Genomic DNA, 20,835 nt, shown 5'->3' on the forward strand with positions numbered 1-20,835 from the left:
TAATAATGTAGATATAAAATAAAAAATTATAAACACTTGTTATTTTTGAGTATTTTGTCTCTCTTCAAATACCTGCTATTTTATTATGCTCTCAAGCTTAAGATGGTCTCAGGTCTCCATTCCTGGGTTCCTTACAAAGTTCTGCCAAAACAATTACATAAATCTCTCATACACTTATCTGGAAGGCTCCTCTTCCATTCCCTTCCCTCATGTTTGTTCTCCAGCCCACCATGTACCACTCATTCTAATGCTGATTTTGACAAATGCACACATGAAATCTATAATTGCACTGCACATCAATGTTTTAGGAAGAGGCCACATATACATTTTCTGGTGAGAGAAAATATGAATGTTTTTTGTATCTATTTTTATTTTTTGTATTTATCTATGTTTATAATGTATATATTCATAGACATTCTAGTTATGATATTTTTCAAAATCCAGAAATATCTGAAACAAAACCAAACAAAAAGTAACCCCAAGTGCTTGAGCTCTGTTATAGGCAAAACAATGGTACAGGCTAAAAATCAGACCTGGGTTTGAGTCCTGCCTCTGCTACTTATTATCAAGCAATTAGGAAATTTCTAAACTTGGAAGGAAGCACAATGATATAGATGAGAACTGTATGTTAGCAGAATAAATGTTGTAGTAGACAGAGCTGATTTTATTGTACTTGTCTGCACACTTTGCAGTGGTCCAAATGACACATATGCCCTGGTGTGGCAATGGCGCCCTGCGGAATAGTCTGAAGGAAGATGGCAGGAGGAAAAAGCTCAAAGGAACAGAGTCTATGGGATGGAGCATGGTGGCTGGTAGCAGTATGTCCAGCCTGAGACCAGACAGGAAAGAAAAGTAGGGCTATCTCTCTTTAGAAAAGGAGCATGCATCATTCAGCTCAATATTAAAGAAACAAACAACCCAACCCAAAAATGGGCAGAAGACCTAAATAGACATTTCTCCAAAGAAGACATACAGATGGCCAAGAAGCACATGAAAAGATGCTCAACATCCCTAATTATTAGAGAAATGCAAATCAAAACTACAATGAGGAAATTAAAAAAAAAAAAAAACTACAATGAGGTATCACCTCACACCAGTTAGAATGGGCATCATCAGAAAATCTACAAACAACAAATGCTGGAGAGGGTGTGGAGAAAAGGGAACCCTCTTGCACTGTTGGTGGGATTGTAAATTGGTACAGCCACTATGGAGAACAATATGGAGGTTCCTTAAAACACTAAAAATAGATTTACCATATGACCCAGCAATCCCACTACTGGGCATATACCCAGAGAAAACCGTAATTCAAAAAGACACATGCACCCCAATGTTCATTGCAGCACTATTTACAATAGCCAGGTCATGGAAGCAACCTAAGTGCCCATCGACAGACGAATGGATAAAGAAGTTGTGGTACATATATACAATGGAATATTACTCAGCCATAAAAAGGAACGAAATTGAGTCATTTGTTGAGACATGGATGGATCTAGAGACTGTCATACAGAGTGAAGTAAGTCAGAAAGAGAAAAACAAATACCATGTATTAACGCATGTATGTGGAACCTAGAAAAATGGTACAGATGAACCGGTTTGCAGGGCAGAAGTTGAGACACAGATGTAGAGAACAAACGTATGGACACCAAGGGGGGAAAACTGCGGTGGGGTGGGGATGGTGGTGTGCTGAATTGGGTGATTGGGATTGACATGTATACAGTGATGTGTATAAAATTGATGACTGATTAAAAAAAAAAAAAAAAAAGAAAAGGAGCATGCAGGTACCAGCTCCACATCTTTGATCTAATCGTGGCATTACAGGTAGATAGTTTCTAGTTTCTAGGCTAAGGTAGGAGACAATCATCTTGAATACTGATAATTACCTAGTTTTATAGAAAAATACTTTTGTCTGTTTAACAAGTTATATATAAAATATCAGAATCCTGATGGGGATAGAAAAACATATGCCACGATAATTTTCTTTTCAGAAAATAGGAAAAAGAAAGGCATCTTATGGCATTCTTAGTACATATTCTAACCACCAAATAGATCAATAAGCGTTAAAGAAGGAATATTTATAGTACGGGAATTTTTTTGCTACTGGGAGTAGGCTGGGGTTACTGAGGCTAGAGAAGAACTACTTATACTTGGAAGCCTTAACTAACTGTGAGAACCTGTTGATGTTGGGCAGAGTAAGACAGACAGGAAGCTATCGGAAAGCTCTTGGTGTTTACCTGCCCCCTCTGAAATAATTATTATTTTGTGTAAGAAAAGAGGACATTCTCAACTTCAGGCTTGGGTTGAAAGAAAGGCAGATGATACGACAGATTTGGGGATGTTAAGGAGATATTTCTGCCAATATCAGCCTTTTAAAATGTTGCTTGCACTCTTAAAATGTTTGTATTGAGTATATACTAGGTGATATCAATTCATACATAATCTGTTTAATAACCCCCTGAGCTATGTCCCATTAATGCACTTTATGAATGAAAGAAACTGCAGGATTTTTATCATTCTGACAATTGTATTCTTGGGCACCTGATAAAAATAAATTCATCATCACTTTGTTATATATTATCTATATTGCTCTGGTTGTTCATGTGATGATCTTGCTTCCTAACACAACGACTGGCTCCTTAAGGGAGGTGATCACTGGCCTCAGGAGACCATAATCACGCTCTGAGGCTCCTCTGTCCACTGTCTGGCTGCATGACTTGGGCAGATTGCTTAACCTGCCTGGGCCGCATTTGTAAAGCAAGGGAGTTGAAGAAGAGGCCCTTTAAAGTTCCTTCCCACTCTGTGCTCCATGGTATCACAGAGGGCAATCATTCTTGTTCAAGTTTACTCTTTTTCACAGCCCTGAAGTCAGAGGACTCCCCCATTATAGCTCTTGAACTGTTTAAGAAATCTGTTGTGCTTGTGTGCTTCCAAATCCTGGTGCTGAAAAATCAGCCTTTGGTTCTATGAAGAAGTAGCCCTTGAAAACGAAACTAGACATAAGATTGTAATAGTCAAAGGCATCATCATCAATCATAGCCAAGTGACAGATTTCATTTTAATCCTTTAATAATGATTTTTCTCATCTTTACAGGTGACAAAATCAAAGTTCTTTACAGAACCTTTCTAAGTAAATATGCTACTTCACTGGGAAATATATTATTAGACCCTCATTAGACTTTCATTTGCTGCTCCTGGAGAAAAGTGTTCTAGATTTCCCAGGATAAGTCAGTTACTTATTATAAATAATAAATGCTATCAGGGGTCCAGCATTCAAGTTAATACATCAAACAGACACATAATCCTAACATATAAGTTTGAATCAGAATTAAAGATAGATTGCATGTACTAATGGACATTCCTTATATGTAAAGTTAAGCAGCTATTCTTCTAGCTGTTTCCATCATAATTGCACGAGGGCTCTGAGGTCATGTCACAGGTACATATACTGTCATCTCCATGCTATTACCACATTTACATGCAAAAAACTCTAGTTTTCCCACAGAAGAATAACTATTTTTTTTTTTATAAATTTATTTTATTTTTATTTATTTTTGCCTGCATTGGGTCTTTGTTGCCGAGCGCAGGCCTTCTCTAGCTGCGGTGAGCGGGGGCTACTCTTCGTTGTAGTGCATGGGCTTCTCATTGTGGTGGCTTCTCTTGTTGCAGAGCACGGGCTCTAGGCACGCAGGCTTCAGTAGTCGTGGCTTGCAGGCTCTAGAGCGCAGACTCAGTAGTTGTGGCGCACGGGCTTAGTTGCTCCGCGGCATGTGGGATCTTCCTGGACCAGGGCTCGAACCCGTGTCCCCTGCATTGGCAGGCGGATTCTTAACCACTGCGCCACCAGGGAAGACCAGAAGAATCACTTTTATGGGGTCAAGGTTTTAGGGGAAAAGGGTAAAAAAGACCCATATAGTTTCTCTTTTTCCTCAGAAGCTTTCACAGTAGCAAGGTTTGGCCATGACTGTATGCTGATTGGGAGGCTTTATCTCTAGAAGGCCAAATGGGGGCCGAGGGAGGTGATGTGGGGATCGGAGGGAAGAATCGGGAGAGGAATGGGGTCAGAAGCCCTGGCCAGCCCTACAGAGAGTGCACGTATCCTCTAGTTGTATAGTTTTGAGACCTGTAAGTAGCAGCAGTAGCTGACTTATAGATTATGGGTCCAAGAAAAGTGAGGGCACCCTATATCGTGTTGAAAAACTTGATCTCAACCTGCAGGTCCAATACAGTAGCCACTACAACAGGCAGCTATTTAAATTGAAATTAATTCAAGTTAAATACAAGTTAAAATTCAGTTCCTCTGTCAACATTTCAAGTGCTCAATAGCCACATGTGACTACCGGCTATGGTCTTAACGCAGGTAGAGAACATTTCCATAACTGCAGCAAGTTCTATGGGACAGCATTGCTTGAGAGTCTAGATTATATGAGAAATCAACATTTAAAACTCTTGAAGTGTAATTATTACTGGGGAAGGATATATTCTATAGTGGTTAAGAGCACAGATTTTGTACCCAAACTTTCTAGACTCAAATCCTGGGTCCAAGCCTTGCTAGCACGTGACCTCGGGCAAGTTACTAACCACTCTGAGCCTAAGTTTTCACATCTGTAAACTAAGGATGATGATGGTATAGCTTTTATAAAGTTGTTGTGAGGATTAAATGGGTTAATGTATGTAAAGCACTTATAATTGTTTCCAACACATGGCAAGTGCTATTTAAAGGCTACTTCTTAATATTATTAGTTTCACGTTAAAACATACTTCTATAATTTAGTATTATTACCGGGGAATAGACACAAATAGATTCATGTGTCTGATCCTTTCTGTACCCATCTTTCCCCGTGAACCGAATCTTTTTGAGATAGGTGAGACATTCTCTTGTCAGCATGACTACATCTAGGACGAGGGGTGAACTCTGCTCCTTACTTGTACAGCAGAATGTCAGCTGCCTGGAGTACTGGGTAGGTGAGCAGGCCCATGGTTCCATTCTGCTTCTCCTTGGCAGTCTTTGCCTGCGGCAGTGGAAAGAGAGGAGGGAAACAAATCTGACATGAACCTAATTATAATGCTAAATTAGGAAATCTTTAAAGCAAGCAAGGGGTGATCTGAAGCCACCTGTAACAACATTCTATCTCAGTTCCTGTTAGTAACTCTGGCCATCTTCTGGCTGGCTTGTCTCCATGCTCCAGGCTTAGGGAGGAATAAGGTGAATCCGCTTCCCCACTGCCCCTTGAAACAGTCCTGCACTGCCACTATTTCTTTTTCATTTTATTAAAGTAAGGACATAAGATTTTCTAGGTTCCAAATCAGATAAATTCTAGATTTCACAGGGAAGGTCAGAAAATACCATGAAATTAAATTTCTATAAATTAACATTAGTTAACATCAAACTGTTTGTGGAAACTTCCCAGAAAGTCTCACACTCTGCTATTGACAAAACTGTAATGTTCCCTTAAAATCACACTAAAACAAAACAAAACAAAAACCCTAAAAATCATGGCATTAAAAACAATGAAACTGGGCTTCCCTGGTGGCACAGTGGTTGAGACTCTGCCTGCCAATGCAGGGGACACGGGTTCGGGCCCGGGTCTGGGAGGATCCCACATGCCGCGGAGCAACTGGGCCCGTGAGCCACAATTACTGAGCCTGCGCGTCTGGAGCCTGTGCTCCGTGACAAGAGAGGCTGCGATAGTGAGAGGCCCGCGCACTGCAATGAAGAGTGGCCCCCCGCTTGCCACAACTAGAGAAAGCCCTCGCACAGAAACGAAGACACAACACAGCCATAAATAAATAAATTAATTAATTAAAATTTTTAAAAAAAACGATGAAACTAAGAGAAAATTTCATCTAACCAATCCTAATTATCTGTCCTGAGAGTAAAGTGATCCAATAAACAGTACAGGTGGTATAAACCAAAATATTTCCTTAACAGGGAAGCTGATGGAAACACTGGAGGTGATATTAGAAATATTTAACAACTGGCGATCACTGGGTGCTGAATGTGAGCCCTAGTGATACTAAGTCCCTTGCTGCAGGGAATCTGGCTTTCTGAGCAGAGCTACTTATTAGCAGGGGCTACGGTGTGCAGTTCACTGGTAATTGCTTCTAAGGCCTAGGTATACCATATCCTGTAAAATGATAAATGGATATTTTGGTATATTTTGGTGTATAGATAAGTTTTATTTGTTTAGTTAATATGAATCACTTCCCTGAAATCCAAAGATTCCTGAATGAAATGAACAACTCAATTTATAAATTCGCATGATTCTGAGGACCAAACTCACGTGCTCACAACGCGGGGTTTCCCAACCAAAATGCAGACACACCCTTTGAGACTGGGTCTGAAGACAACAGCTTCTCTCTTTAATCATCTTAATGTTCCATAATTTAGTTACAAATTTTTCTAGTTACTTCAAGTAGTTTCTGGCTTACAGCACTGCTAATGCTATAGGCCGTTCATAGGAAATTTGAAAGTTTGACCATACAATTCCTTCAGTACACCTTATTACAATGTTCATGATAAAGGCCAGTTTGCAATGATCATAGGGTAATTATAATAAAAATTTAATTTGGAAATGAGCAAATGGGAAAAGAACCCAGTCTTTAAAAATTGCTACTGTATTAGATTTATAGTCTTCTTATATTAGAATACTGGACCTTGAAACTACAAAGGAAGTGGGGAGGTGTGGAGAGCTCTATTACTTATTGGATGCCTATTATGGGCCCCAGATGCCTCACATCTGTTCTATCTCATCAATCCTCCAAATAACCCTGACCTCTGCAGCCCTGACCCTACCCTTCCTCCCCACTGTTTTGTCCCTCACTGCCCCAGTCAAAACCAACCTAGGGGTTCTTAGCTCTACCCATAGAACTGGAACCTTTCCCTCCTAAAACTTTTTACACTTTGTTTGTTAACTGTCTGTTCCCAAATAAACTATAAGCCTCATGAAAGGGGCTGCATCCATCCATCCTGGTGACTGCAATACCTCCAGCACTTAGCGTGATATGAGACTAGCAGAAGGCATCACCAGTATTTGTTAATGAAGGAATGACCATAGAAGGCAGTATACCATGCTCTGCGATTAAGACTGGCTTTGAAATCCATGTTTTCCCCAAAGATAAGGAATCACGGACTAGTAGAAGCCTTCTTCAGAATCATTCACTAGTAACGTGTTACCAGGAGGTCCTTAGACACTATTTTAAAGCGGGAGGGACTTCTCTGGTGGTGCAGTGGTTAGGAATCCACCTGCCAATGCAGGGAATACAGGTTCGATTCCTGGTCCAGGAAGATCCCACATGCCGCGGAGAAACTAAGCCCGTGCGCCACAACTACTGAGCCCGCGAGCCACAATTACTGAGCCTAGGTGCCTAGAGCCCGTGCTCCACGAGAGAAGCCACCGCAATGAGAAGCCCGCACACCACAACGAGGAGTAGCCCCTCCTTGCCCCAACTAGAGAAAGCCCGTGCGCAGCAACGAAGACCTAACGCAGCCAAAAAAAAAAAAAAAAAAAAAAAAAGGGAGCATTTCCCATTAAATCAGTTCTTATAAAAGGATTTCAGCGTTCAGTGTTCAGCTTAGCATTACCATATTACGATAAAATGGGAAAGTCTTGTCCCAAACCAAAATACGGTAGAGAACATTACAAAATTTTGTTTCTAACTCCTGGCAGGTAACGATTCTGCAGCATCACCAATACCTCCTATTTAGACACTGCCACATTAAAGCTCTGTCTGTTTCTCTCTGCAGCATATGTGAAGCCTTCTAAATAGGAAATCAAAGCCTTTTGAGGAAATCAATGGCCCTGAAAATATGCTGGAAAGACACCTGATACTAATATGAGTGTTGACATAGTGGCGGGCCACCTACCCTCAGGTTATCCAATTGCAAAATACATGGGAGTAAAGTACTTTGAATTACCCAATTTATATTTCTCTGCTGAACTTCTTAGAAAAAGAACAGGCTTAATTCTTCTGTGGGTTTGAACTGTTGCTTGGACTCAACTTGTTTAAATATTAAATATAATATGTTGTCTCTTCTCTCCACAATGAAAACATTCTGGCCTTAATGCCAGTTAATTCCGGTGGAGGCAATTTCAGAGTCCAGTAATCCAGAAATGGTGATCGTTTGTTAATTAGAACGTGGCACGTTCAAAGTCATTACCAAGTCTATGTAAAGGTCACTCAGGACCCACCATGCACAGATAAAATCAAATAATTAATAAGCTGGATATTTTCATCCAGTTTTTCAGTTGGAAAGAATCTTAGAGAACCCTCTTACTTTCCGTTTCATACCCTGAGGCGGTGAGGTTAAAGATGCTGGTCTAGCTAGCCACTAGAGTAACAGACCAGGGAGGCCAGCAAACTCAGGATTCCCAGAGCCGAACACAAAAATAAACAGAAAGAGGAAAAATAGCTGCATTGGGGACTGAACTTCTTTCTGTTTATTAATCAGATCACTGGCATTTACCTTCCACTGGTGTAAATGTTGTAATCGGGGTAGTCTGACCATGCAGGTAAGGATCCAACTTAATTGTGTGTGTTCAGACACCTGAAGAAATAAAATAGAACATTAACAAAGGTGGTCAATATCTTCTTGCATATAAGGCAAAACCAAACAGACAACAAGTATTACCTTGGCTAAAAATACCCCAAATGAGGGTAATTAAAAAAATTAAGGGGGCTAATTCATAATGCATAGAATTTTAGATGAAGAAGACATCTTCAAAACTACCCAATACCATTACTAGTCTAGTGTTTAAATCCTCTTCACAACATCCCTAGCAAGCAGCTGACAGTGAGAGGGTTTCATTATGTCCTGAGGCATCTATTTCAGCACAGGGCATCTAGTCAATATTTTATAATAACTTTGCATGGTGTGTAATCTATAAAAATATTGCATCACTATGTTGTACACCTGAAACTAATATAATATTGTAAGTCAACTATATGTCAATTAAAAAAGCCAATGTAATTAAGACACACACATGCACACGCACACACTGGTCAAATCCTCTCTAAACGAATTCTAAATATATGAAAGCAGCTTTAATATTTTACATGTAAATGGCAAAGAAAGGTACTGGACTTAAAGACTGAGTCCTTTAGACCCAGAGGAATTTGAAATTTAGGAATCACTTTATCATCTGAAAGCATGTTTTTAGATAGTTTCTATTTCTTCCCTTTTTTTTTTTTTTTAAAGAAGAGGTTTAGTCAACAAGAAAATATAATCTTTTCCCAATTTGTTTTTGTTTTAACCAAATTCAATCAAGTCACCAAATCTGGCAACAATTGGGATGATTCTTGGGTCCAGGCCAGGTTCTAATTGGCGACCTAGAATATAAGGCCTACGCATCCTGTTTCTGGACCCTGGGGATTCCGAGCCCTTCATCCATTGTGGCTTTTTGTGTGTGTGCCCATCTGATTTCCTTAAAAAGCAGAGGCTGTTGCCAGCTCTGAAAAGTGGCCCCAAATGTGTTCTTTGTGGGTTTTGCAAATGGAACATAAAGGAATGAAGCTGAATCAGCCCAGGCCTACTTTACTAGCAAGGAATCGCCATCTGGCATAAGATAATTTCTCGTTTTTTTCCCTCAAGTCATGGAGAGGGAAGAGCTGTTTTTCACATGTTTGACAAGGAATCGCTTTTAAAGTTTTGCAAGTCGCTGGGCTGAATCTGTCATCTTTCTTCCAAGAGGCATTTGGGGTTCATTGAGGGCAGTGACTTTGACAGCACTGTCCATGCAAATTGCTAACTGCTGCTGTAAACAAACAGCTATCAGACAGAAACAGTAACCCTGGATGGAAGCAAGAGGATTATAGTTGCTTCCAATCACCAAGCAAAACACATTCCCATTAGGACTAATAAAACAAGAGCTGTTTTTTGACATGAAGAAGTAGGAGAGATTTTTTTTTTTTCTTCTTTACTGAATTGGGGAAAGGAATAAAAACACAGAATATAACCATGGACATGTGGAAAGAGACAAGATGATTCCTTTCCTTCAACTAGGGCTCAAGAGCTCAGCTTTGGTGATATGCAAACAGCTACCATGATGTCTCCATGAAGTCAAGTATTTTCCAGTAGCTTTTTATTTGGCTATATGGAATGAAACTTATTGAATATTCTGCAGAGATCTTCCTGGTGTTTCCAAATAATGTGGCATTAATTAATTCAATTATCCTTATTTGGAAAAAGTAAGTAAAAGGTCAAAGGCAATTAATTTTCGCAATTTATCTATAATATAATATTATAATTTATAATATAAATTAATATATCATTAATAATTACACAAGAAGGGTAGTATACTTTAGGATTTAGCTCTCTTAATTTATTCATATTCATGGCAACTGCTTGGAAAAGGTCAGATTTCTATCTGGAGAAAAGTGAAAATGGTATTAAATATAGTACGTTCTGCCTTATGTTGTGAAATCACCAACAAAATAACAATATAATCTGGTTTAGCCACAGAAAAACAAAAGCATGGAACAATAAGGTGGTCTGTTGACCATCCACAAACAAGTCAGCAGTGATTTAAGATTTCTGACCTCCTAATTATAACAAGTAAAGACATATGTATTCTTCAGTTAACAGCAGTTTTGCCCATCTTGTTCACTGTTGTAAAACAAGACTCTGGCACACTGTAGGTGCTCAATAAATATCTGTTGAATGTATGAACAATAACAAAGGCTGCAGAAAGAATGGATAGGACCAAAAAGAATCCATTAGATTTAGCTACAGACTTGTTGGTGATCCAAGCAAAAGCAGTTTCAGGGGAGTGATTGGGATGAATGCTAAATCTATTATAGAAGGGTGGGTTGAAGCGTGACTAGGAGGCAGAATATGAAGGCAGATGTACAAGAAGTATAGCAGAGTGGATAAGAACTCTCTCTCTGAGCTTAGGCTACCAGATCTGAATGCTAGTTCTGCCACTCAGTAGCTGGGTAACCCTGTGTAAATGACTTAACCTCTCTGTGCCTCAGTTTCATCATTTATAAAATGAGATTAACAACAGTATCCACCTGACAGTGCTTAGTACAGTACCTAGCACACAGTAAGCACTCAATAAATGGTAGTTATTATGACTATAGATAACTTTTAGAAAGACTCTTTTAACTTTTTATTCTGAGATAATTATAGATTTGCATACAGTTGTAAGAAATAACACTGAGAGATCCAGTATACCCTTCACCCAGGTTCCCCCAGTGGCAACACCCTGCATAAATATAGTGCAATATCACAACCTGGAAATTGAATTTGATACAATCCATCCACCCTATTTAGGTTTCACCAGTTTTACATGTACTCATTGGGTGGGTGTATTTAGTTCAATGCAATTTTATCACATGTGTAAGACATTTCTTTTTTAAGGAGTATAGAAATGAAGGTAACTAGTAGGGATTAAGAATAAAAATTTTGTTTTGTTTTTTGAGGTGGGATAGACCTACATCTTCCACTGAAATAGGAGGAGGAGAAATAAATACAGATGAGGATCTATCTTGTGGGATAGGAGTGGAGAGCAGAAAGTGAGAGAACTTCAACTCTAATGGGTTCTGTTATCTCTGAAAACAGAAGACAGGGTGATTAGAAATAAATGGGGTAAGAAATATACTCAGTGGAAGTGCTGGGTTTGAAAGGAAGGAATAAAAGATATTTTGGAATAGAGCTGTATAAGACTTGATGCTTTGCTGGTGTTTTTGTGAATGAAAGAGGACAATCATCTGTAAAATACACTCATGGGGAAACACTGGCGTTCTTCAGGGTAGACTAAAATGTTCTGCCTAAATATTTAAAATTTTAAAAAATTTGCAGAAAAAATTAAATCAGTTGATTGCATCTTTCCTTTGGTCAGTAAGGATTTTTAATACGATCTAAAAAGTACTAAAAATAAAGCAAAAATCTTGATAAATGAAACTACATTAAAATTAATGTAGTTAATTTTCTCTTTATCAAACACCACCATTAAAAGAGGGAAAAATGGCAAGTCACAGAGTGGGAGGAGCTATCTGCAAACCTATACAGAATATACTGGTACACAGACTATGTAAAGAATACCTACAAATTGATAAGAAAAAAGCAGATAACCTTATACAAATTGGCCAAATGCATTAAATGCAAATTAAAGTCATAATGTGATAACCACTACACCCTCACCAGAATGATTAAAATGAAAAACCCAAAATACTACCAAGTATGGCAAGGATATTGAGTAAACAGAACTCTTATACAGTGCTGTGGGAATGTAAATTGGTCCACCAACTTTGAAAACTGACTGTACCCACTAATGCTCAGCATTCATATAACATATGACCCAGGTATTCCATTTCTAGGTATACACCTAACAGAGATGTTTACATATGTTCACAAAAATATCTGTGCAAGAGTATACTGTAACAGCCCCATATTGTAAGTAATCCAAATGTCCACCTACAGAGAATGTATAAATTGTGGTATATTCACTCAACGGAATACTACAGCAATGAGGAAGACTGAATTACATTTAACAACAGGAAAGAATCTCACAGACATAATGTTGAATGAAAGAAGACAGACATAAAAGAGTATATACTAAATGGTTCAAATTATATTAAGTTTAAAAACAGGTTATCTTAGGGAAGGGATGTTTAGTGATTGGAAAGGGGCATAAAGGGCAATGCAAGTTACCCATGTAACTTGTACATGGGTGTGTTCAGTTTGTGAAAATAGGTAAAAGGCTTGTAAATCTAACTATACTTGGCCTTGAATAAAAGTTAAAACATTTCTGGTGCTTAAAATAAGGTGGAGGGACTTCTGGAATAGCAGAGCAATAACCTCTGAAAATCTGTTCCTCCATAAAAGCAATGAGAACACAAGCAAAAATTGTCAAAGTCAACTTTTACAAAACTCTGGAAAATTAGCCAAAGGCTTACAATAATCTGAAGAGTACTTATTTAAGAAAAACATCCAAACCCCAGTAAAAACAGCGAGCTTTGTGGCATTTTAACTTGCCCGATTCCCATTAGCTTCTCCCCATACCTGTGGTAGCCATGAAAACAGCAGCCTAGCAGCCACTGGAAGGGAATGTTAGGGTTTGGAGCTCCTCATAAAGATCCAGCCCCAGAGAATCATCACTACTCGACCTGTCTGACAGCTCTCCATTTGGAAAATGGGGAAAAGCCCCATTTGCAGGGCTGGCTATTATTTGACCTGATTAGAGCTCACTCAGTGGGAAAAGCCCTAGCCCTAGGACACTTTTCAAATATAATCATCAGCAATGATTTAATATTACAGCTGCCTGAGGTGCTGATACCAGTAGGAGAAAACAAGAGGCTGTCTAGAAAACTTAAGGAGAAAAGCTGGGAAATGATATGCTTATAGAGTACTTTGAAAAGACCTGACACATTCCTGGGCCTCCAGCAGGCCACAAGTATGTGCAGGGCTGTGCACACGTCCAGGAAAGCGCTGAGAAGACCCTAATCTCTTACCTCTAGCTCACCCTGAGGCCCTGTGTAAGCCCCTCAGCGAAGGGTTGAAAATATAGGAACAAAGCATTTAGACATTTCTGCTCAATCATTATCTGAGTACTAAGCTAACCCAGCAAAGACTGCAGTGGCCACACATGACTATGAAGACAGACTTTACAGAATTGTTGCAGAAAAGTCACTAAGCAAACATAGCAACAACAAAAATGAACCCTAGGTGGTGGGTGGAGGGAAGATTTCACTAGTGAATTCCCATAAGCATTGAAAAAATTAATACCGATTCTTCACAATCTCTTCTAGAAAAATAAAAGACGAGGGCACACTTTCTTACTCATTCTAGGAGACGTGTATTATACTGAAACCAAAACCAGGCAAAGACATCATAACAAAAATAACTATAGGCCAATGACATGAATATAGATGCAAAAACCCTCAACAAAATACTAGCAAATTAAATCCAGCAACATATATAAAGAATTACACAACATAATCAAATGGGATTTATTCCAGAAATGCAAGCTTGGTTTAACGTCCAAAAATCGATCAATGTAGTACTACAGTAATTTAGAAAATGTATGGTATAAGGATAGAACATATAGATCAATGGAAAAGAAGTGAGAGTCCAGGAGTAAATCTTTACCTTTATGGTCAATTGGTTTTCAACAAAGACGCCAAGACAATTCATTGGGGGAAAGAATAGTCTCTTCAAAAAATAATGCTAGGGCAACTGAACATCTACAGGCATATATCTACAAGCAAAAGCATGATGTTGTAGCCCTACCTCTCACTACACATAAAACTTAACTCAAGATGGATTACAGACCTCAAATAACAGCCAAAACTATAAACTGCTTAGAAAAAAAATAGGAGTAGATTTTCATGACCTTGGTTAAGCAGTGATTTGTTAGTCCATATGACACCAATAACACAAGCAACAAAAGGAAAAAAACAGATAAACTGGTCTTCATCAAAATTTTAAAATGTTGTGTTTCAAAGGACACCATCAAGAAAGTGAAAGACTGTTCACAAAATAGGAGAAGTTACTTGCATATCATGTCTGATGGGTAGCTGTATCCAGACTATGTGAAAAACTCATAAGTCAACAATGAAAAGACAGATAATCCAATTTAAAATGGCCAAAGGATTTGAAAAGACACTTCTTCAAAGAAGATATACAAATGACTAATAAGCACATGAAAAAATGCTCAACATCATTAGTCACTAGGAAATTGCAAATCAAAACCACATTGAAAAAAACAACACATTGAGATACCACTTTACACTCACTAGGATACTTAAAAAAAGACTGACAACAAAAAAATGTGGGGAAAGAAATGAAAAACTTGGAATCCTTATACAGATCTTCCTCAACTTACAATGGGGTTACTTCCTGATAAACCCATCATTGAGTTGAAAATATCCTAAGTTGAAAATGCATTTAATACATCTAATTAATACAACATCATAGCTTAGCCTAGCCTACCTTAAACATGCTCAAAACACTTACATTAGCTACAGTTGGGCAAAATTAGCACAAAGTCTGTTTTATAATAAAGTGTTGAACATCTCATGTAATTTATTGAATACTGTACTGAAAGCGAAAAACAGACTGGTTGTATGGGTACACAACTGTCATAAGTGTGTCTGTCAGTTGTTTGCCCTCGTAATCTTGTGGCTGACTGGGAGCTGTGGCTCGCCGCTGATGCCCAGCATCATGAGAGGGTATCAAACTGTGTATCGCTAGCCCAGGAAAATAAAAAAGAAAATTCAAAGTTCGAAGTACCGTTTCTGCTGAACGTTTATTGCTTTTGCACCATTGTAAAGTCGAAAAATCGTACGTTTGAACCATCCTAAGTCAGGGACCCTCTGTACATTGGTGGTAGAACTCTCATACAAAGTAGTGCAGCCACTTTCAAAACCCTTTAACAGTCCTTCAAAATGTTAAACATAGAGTCACCATATGACCCAGCAATCCCATTCCTAGATGTATACCAAGATAACCAAAAACATGTAACTATACAAAAACTTTACACACAAGTTCAGAGTAGCATTTTTCATGTGGAAAACATCTGGAAAAGTGGAAACAACCCAAATGTTCACTGACTCATCATGAATGAATGAACAAAATGTGGTCTAGCCATACAATGGAATACTACTCCACAATAAAAACAAATGAAGTACTGATAAATATTACAACATAGACAAACCTTGAAAACGTTATGTTAAGTGAAAGAAGCCAATCACAAAATGCACTTGTATGAAATGTTCAGAAAAGGCAAACCCATAGAAGACAAAGTGGATTGGAGGTTGCCATGGAGAGGGGAGAGGGGCAATGGGTACTGGGTTTCATCACGGAGTGATGAAAATGCTCTAAACTTGATTGTGGCGATGGATGCACAACTCTGTGAATATACTAAAGGTCATTAAATTGTACACTTTAAATGAGTGAATCGTATGGTATATGAATTTTATCTCAATAAGGCTGTTTAAAAAACTATGCAGGTGTAATTCATCACAACTGTTCTTTGATGCATCATCCATTAATTACTCTGTGGCAATGAAGATAATGTAGTTTGAGTAGTCCTGATTTTCTGATCTTTGGCATGATGTCCACTTTCCTCCACACAGGAATTTTTCTCCCCACAGGAATAGATGGTCCTCAAATCAAAGCCAACTCCAGATCCTTTCAAAACGTGAGTGGGGAGAATGGGTTCTCATCAATGAAGAAAAAGATGCCAGAGCTGCTGCTGTGTTTGACGAGCCTCCCCTTCTCACTTAAGCCCACTCCATCAGGTTTCACCTCCACTACAACTGTTCACCAGTCAGCAATGCTAATGGTTAAGATAAAGTTGTTATCTTACTTGATATATTAAACAGCATTTGACACAACTAAAAATTACTTCTTCCACCTTGATTCACTTTCTTCACTTGGCTCCCCAGACACTGCATTATTGTAGTTTTTCTCCCAGTTTCAATACTTTTTCTTCTCAGTCTCTTTGTGTGGTTCCTTCTCTTCTCCCTGACCTCTTAATATTGCAGACACCCAGGTTTTAGTCCTTGTTTCTTTATTTACATTCTTTTTCACACTCACTCTCTTTGCAATTTCATCTCATCTCATGGCTTTAACTACAATCTGTGTAACTGATGACTTCTAAATGTATAACTCCAGCCAGACCTCTTTGCTGAACTCCAGATTCATATATCCAACTCTCCATTCAGCATATTTGTGTGGATATCTAATGGACATCTCAAACTCAGTCTACCCAGAACTGAGCTCCTGACCCTCCTTCCCAAACCTGCTCTACCACAGCTGTCCTTTCTGTTGGTGGCAACTCCACCCTTGCAGTTACTTAGGCAAAAACCTTGGAGTCATTCTTTACTCCTCTATTTCTCTCATACTCTATGCCTAATCCATCTGCAAATCTTGTTGCTTCTACCTTCAAAATATATTCAGAATCTCTTAGCACTTTCACCTCTTCTGCTGCTACCACTCTGGTCTGAGGCACTATCAACTTTCACCTGGATTGCTAACTGGTCTCCCTGCTTCCGACCTAGCTACAATGCGGTCTATTCTTAACAATAGCCGAAGTGACTCTTTTAAAACATAGATTGTGTCACTTCTCTGCTCCAAATCCTGCACTTCCCATTTCCTCAGAGTAAAAGCCGAAGTCCTTACAATGGCCTATCATGATCATCTCCTCCCTTTCAACCCTGTGACGTCTGGATTCCAATCCTCCTCCTCACCCGCTTTGTTCCCTCCTCTCCAGACATGCTGACTTCCTTGTGTTCCCTGAATACACCAGGCATACTCCCACCTTAGGGGCTTTGCACTGATTCTTTTCTCTGATAGGAATTCTCTTCCCCCAGATATTCACCTCACTAACTCCCTCACATTAAGTCTTTGCTCTAATATTATCTTATCAAGGGGGTTCACCGAGCCACGCTATTTAAAATAGCAACATGTTTCCCTCAATGCCACTCCCAATTCCCCTTAATCTTTTTCTATATAACCTATCACCTTCTAATATACTTTATGTTTGGCTTATTCATTATAGTTATTATTTATGTTGTGTTACCCCAACAGAATGTAGGTACCATGGTGGCAAAGATTTTTGTCTGTTTTCTTCACTGATGTAACATGAGTACCTAACACAGGACCTAGGACATGGTAAGTGCTCAATAAATATTTATTAAATGAATGCATGAATGAAATTAAAGGTTTATTAATCGGGTGATGTCTAAATAAAGTGTGGCATATTTATATAATGGCACACTATACAACAAATAGAAGAAATGAACTAGATTTAGATGTATGAACGTGAGATCACAAAAGCATACCGCTGTGTGAAAAAAGAAAATTGCAGAAAGGTTCTACAATACAGCACCACTTGTATCATTTTTTTTTTAAAACCACACAATTAAAAATATTATATTTACTCATTGGATTACACATGAAAACAAGTGTGAAAAATTGGCTAGATTGATATAGGCCAAGTCCAAGATTTGGTTGCCTGGGGATAGAGAAAAGGGATGTAGGGAGGAGGGGTGAAAGGAGTAGGCAAGGAAAGAATTAAAGGGTCCTTCAACTTTATTTGTTTAATATAGGAAGTCAAGCAAATATGACAAAATGTCAACAATATTCATCCTTGGTGTTGGGAACATGAATGTCTGTTATATTATCCCCTGTGTTTTGCTGAATTTAAATTTTTTCAGAAAAATTTAATTAACACGGAGAGTACAGGATAGCATGATTCAAAAAAAATACAGCTGCTAGGTATCAATCAAAGCCATTCAAGCAATTAGCTGATTCAGTAAATCTTAGATCAAATGTCTAAGTGCCCCTTAGGATTTTACTATTTCCTATATAAATGTTATCTTCCCAGGAATCAGGTACTATAAGTTTTGGTTAGGACACCTGGAAGACTATTCAGACTCACAAATTCCCATTTATCATTTCCTCTTGGAAACTAGCAATTTCATGCTGAGTTATTTTTATTAGACTCTTATCATCCTCATCACAAATCCCCTTAACAGGAACCTTGTTTGGGGATCAATTTAAATTAAAAGAACTCTGTTATCAATGATAAACTCTCACTCACTCTCTTCAACTGGTCTGCCTCCCGTCAGTATTTATGTTTGCCAATGAATATCTATCTGTACACATTTGGATTCTTCTATGCTTTTTTCTTAGTCCAGTACTTCCAAAGCTAAATAAGTAGCTTCTATAAGCCTGCTCCAGACTTAAAAGTCACCTCCGTCTAAGTCCTATTGCTTAGTGTGTATATGTGTGTGTATGTGTATACATATGTACGTCTTTACCTATAGCAGTGTATTAGTCAGCTTTTTCTAGGCTATGCTGGGTAACAACCCTAAATAAGCGGTCCACAGCAATCATTTCTTTCTCATTCACATCACATATTAGTAGCTGTAGGCTGGCTTTTCCTCTGCTTTACATACCTTTTCATTCTAGGACACAAACTGAAGGAGTTAGAAGGAAGGAAGAGCAAGAGAGAACAAACATGGAATGGCTTGTAAACATCCTGCTCGGCCATGGTGTATAACATGCTCGCTCACTTTCCATTGGCTAAAGCAAGTCATGTGGACGAGCCCAACATGAGTGGAGTAGGAACAGATGCTTCTCCTATCGAAGGCACTGTCAGTCATGCGGCAATGGATGAGGACATATAATCCTCATACATATGGGTTAGCAAACTGCTGCTCACAGGCCAAATCTGACCTGTGGATTGTTTTTATTCAGCCCATGGGTTAAGAATGGTTTTTACATTTTTAAAGGGTAGTCAAACATAAAAAAAGAGAAGGAGAAGGAAAAAGAATAGGAAGAGGAGAAGAGGTGGTGGTGAAGAGGGTGGTGACAGCACCTGTGGCCTGCAAAGCATAAACTATTTACTATCTATGCTCTTGCAGAAAAAGTTTGCTGATCATTGTTCTTACAGGAAATGAACATGAATAATTAGGAATGATAACAATCTACCATAAACATGCACCCCCCCCCCCAGCAATTCCTACCTTGAGGAAGAATAAGAGAGCTATCCTGTAGAGGACATGATGGCAGACGGTTTATTGTTGTTTTTATAAAATTTATCTCTTGAGTAAATTTTATGTTAAATTTTCATGTGGGTATATATGATAGCCCCCAAAACTTAGGTCCTAAAAAATAATGAAGATTTTGGGGACTACATTAAATTAAATACTTTTGTTCATCAAAGGACATAATCAACAAAGTGAAAAGGCAACCTGTGAAGTGGGAGAAAATAAAGAACTAACTACCACAACTCAACAACAACAACAACAAAAACAACCTGATTAAAAAATGGGCAAAGGACTTGAAGAGTCATTTCTCCAAGGAAGTTATACAAATGGTCAACAAACATATGAAAAGATGCTCAACATCACTAGTCATTACGGAAATGCAAATTAAAACTATAAAATGAGATATTGCCTCATATCCATCAGGAAGGCTACTATTACAAAAACCCCACAAAACCCAAGAAAACCCACACACACAAAAAAGAAAATAACAACTGTTGATGAGGATGGAGAAACTGGAACCCTTGTGCACTGTTGGTCAGAACGTAAAACGGTCCAGCTGCTATGGAAAACAGTATGGTGATTCCTAAAAAAATTAAAAATAGAATTACCAGGTGATCCAGCAATATCACTTCTGGGTTTATACACAAAAGAAACAACAAGAATTCACTGTATAGCACAGGGAACTATATTCAATATCTTGTAATAAACTATAATGGAAAAGAATTAATATAATCGAATCACTTTGCTGTACACCTGAAACTAACACAATAGTGTAAATCAACTATACTTTGACTAAAAAAAAAAAAAAAGAATCCAAAGCAGGATCTTAAAGAGCTATTTGTATACTCATGTTCACAACAGCATTATTAAACATAGCCAAAAGGGGGAAGCAACCCAAATATCCATTGACAGATGAATGAATGGATAAACAAAATGTGATATATACACACAATGGAATATTATTCAGCTTTAAAAAGAAAGGCAATTAAGACACATGCTATAGCATAGATGAACCTTGAGGACAGTATGTTAGGTGAAATGAGCCCAGTCACAAAAAGACAAATACTGTATGATTTTACTTATATGAATTATCTAGAACAGTCAGACTCATAGAGACAGAAAGCAGAATGGTGGTTGCCAGCGTCTGGAGGTCGGGGGGAGGGGAGGAAATCGCTGTTTAATGGGTACAGAATTTCAGTTTTGCAAGATGAAACAGTTCTGGAGATTGGTTGCACAGTAACATGAATATATTTAACGCTACTGAATTGTACACTTAAAAAATGGTTAAGATGGTACATTTTATATTCATGTATTTTACCTCAGCTTTTAAAAAAAGTC

General features: G+C 38.3%; 1 protein-coding gene across 2 annotated transcripts in view; it reads right to left on the bottom strand.

The window, feature by feature from the left end:
- WARS2 (tryptophanyl tRNA synthetase 2, mitochondrial) overlaps positions 1 to 20,835 on the bottom strand; it is an 87,262-nt gene that overhangs the window by 12,838 nt on the left and 53,589 nt on the right. For both annotated transcript variants that reach the window (XM_036825347.1, XM_036825336.1), the window contains 2 exons: positions 8,462 to 8,542; positions 4,921 to 5,006 (listed from right to left, as the gene is read on the bottom strand). In XM_036825347.1, the coding sequence (XP_036681242.1) occupies positions 4,921 to 5,006; positions 8,462 to 8,542 (167 nt within the window). The remainder of the gene's footprint in view (positions 1 to 4,920; positions 5,007 to 8,461; positions 8,543 to 20,835) is intronic.

The sequence above is a fragment of the Balaenoptera musculus genome, chromosome 1 (assembly GCF_009873245.2).
Source record: "Balaenoptera musculus isolate JJ_BM4_2016_0621 chromosome 1, mBalMus1.pri.v3, whole genome shotgun sequence".
Classification (NCBI taxonomy): domain Eukaryota; kingdom Metazoa; phylum Chordata; class Mammalia; order Artiodactyla; family Balaenopteridae; genus Balaenoptera; species Balaenoptera musculus.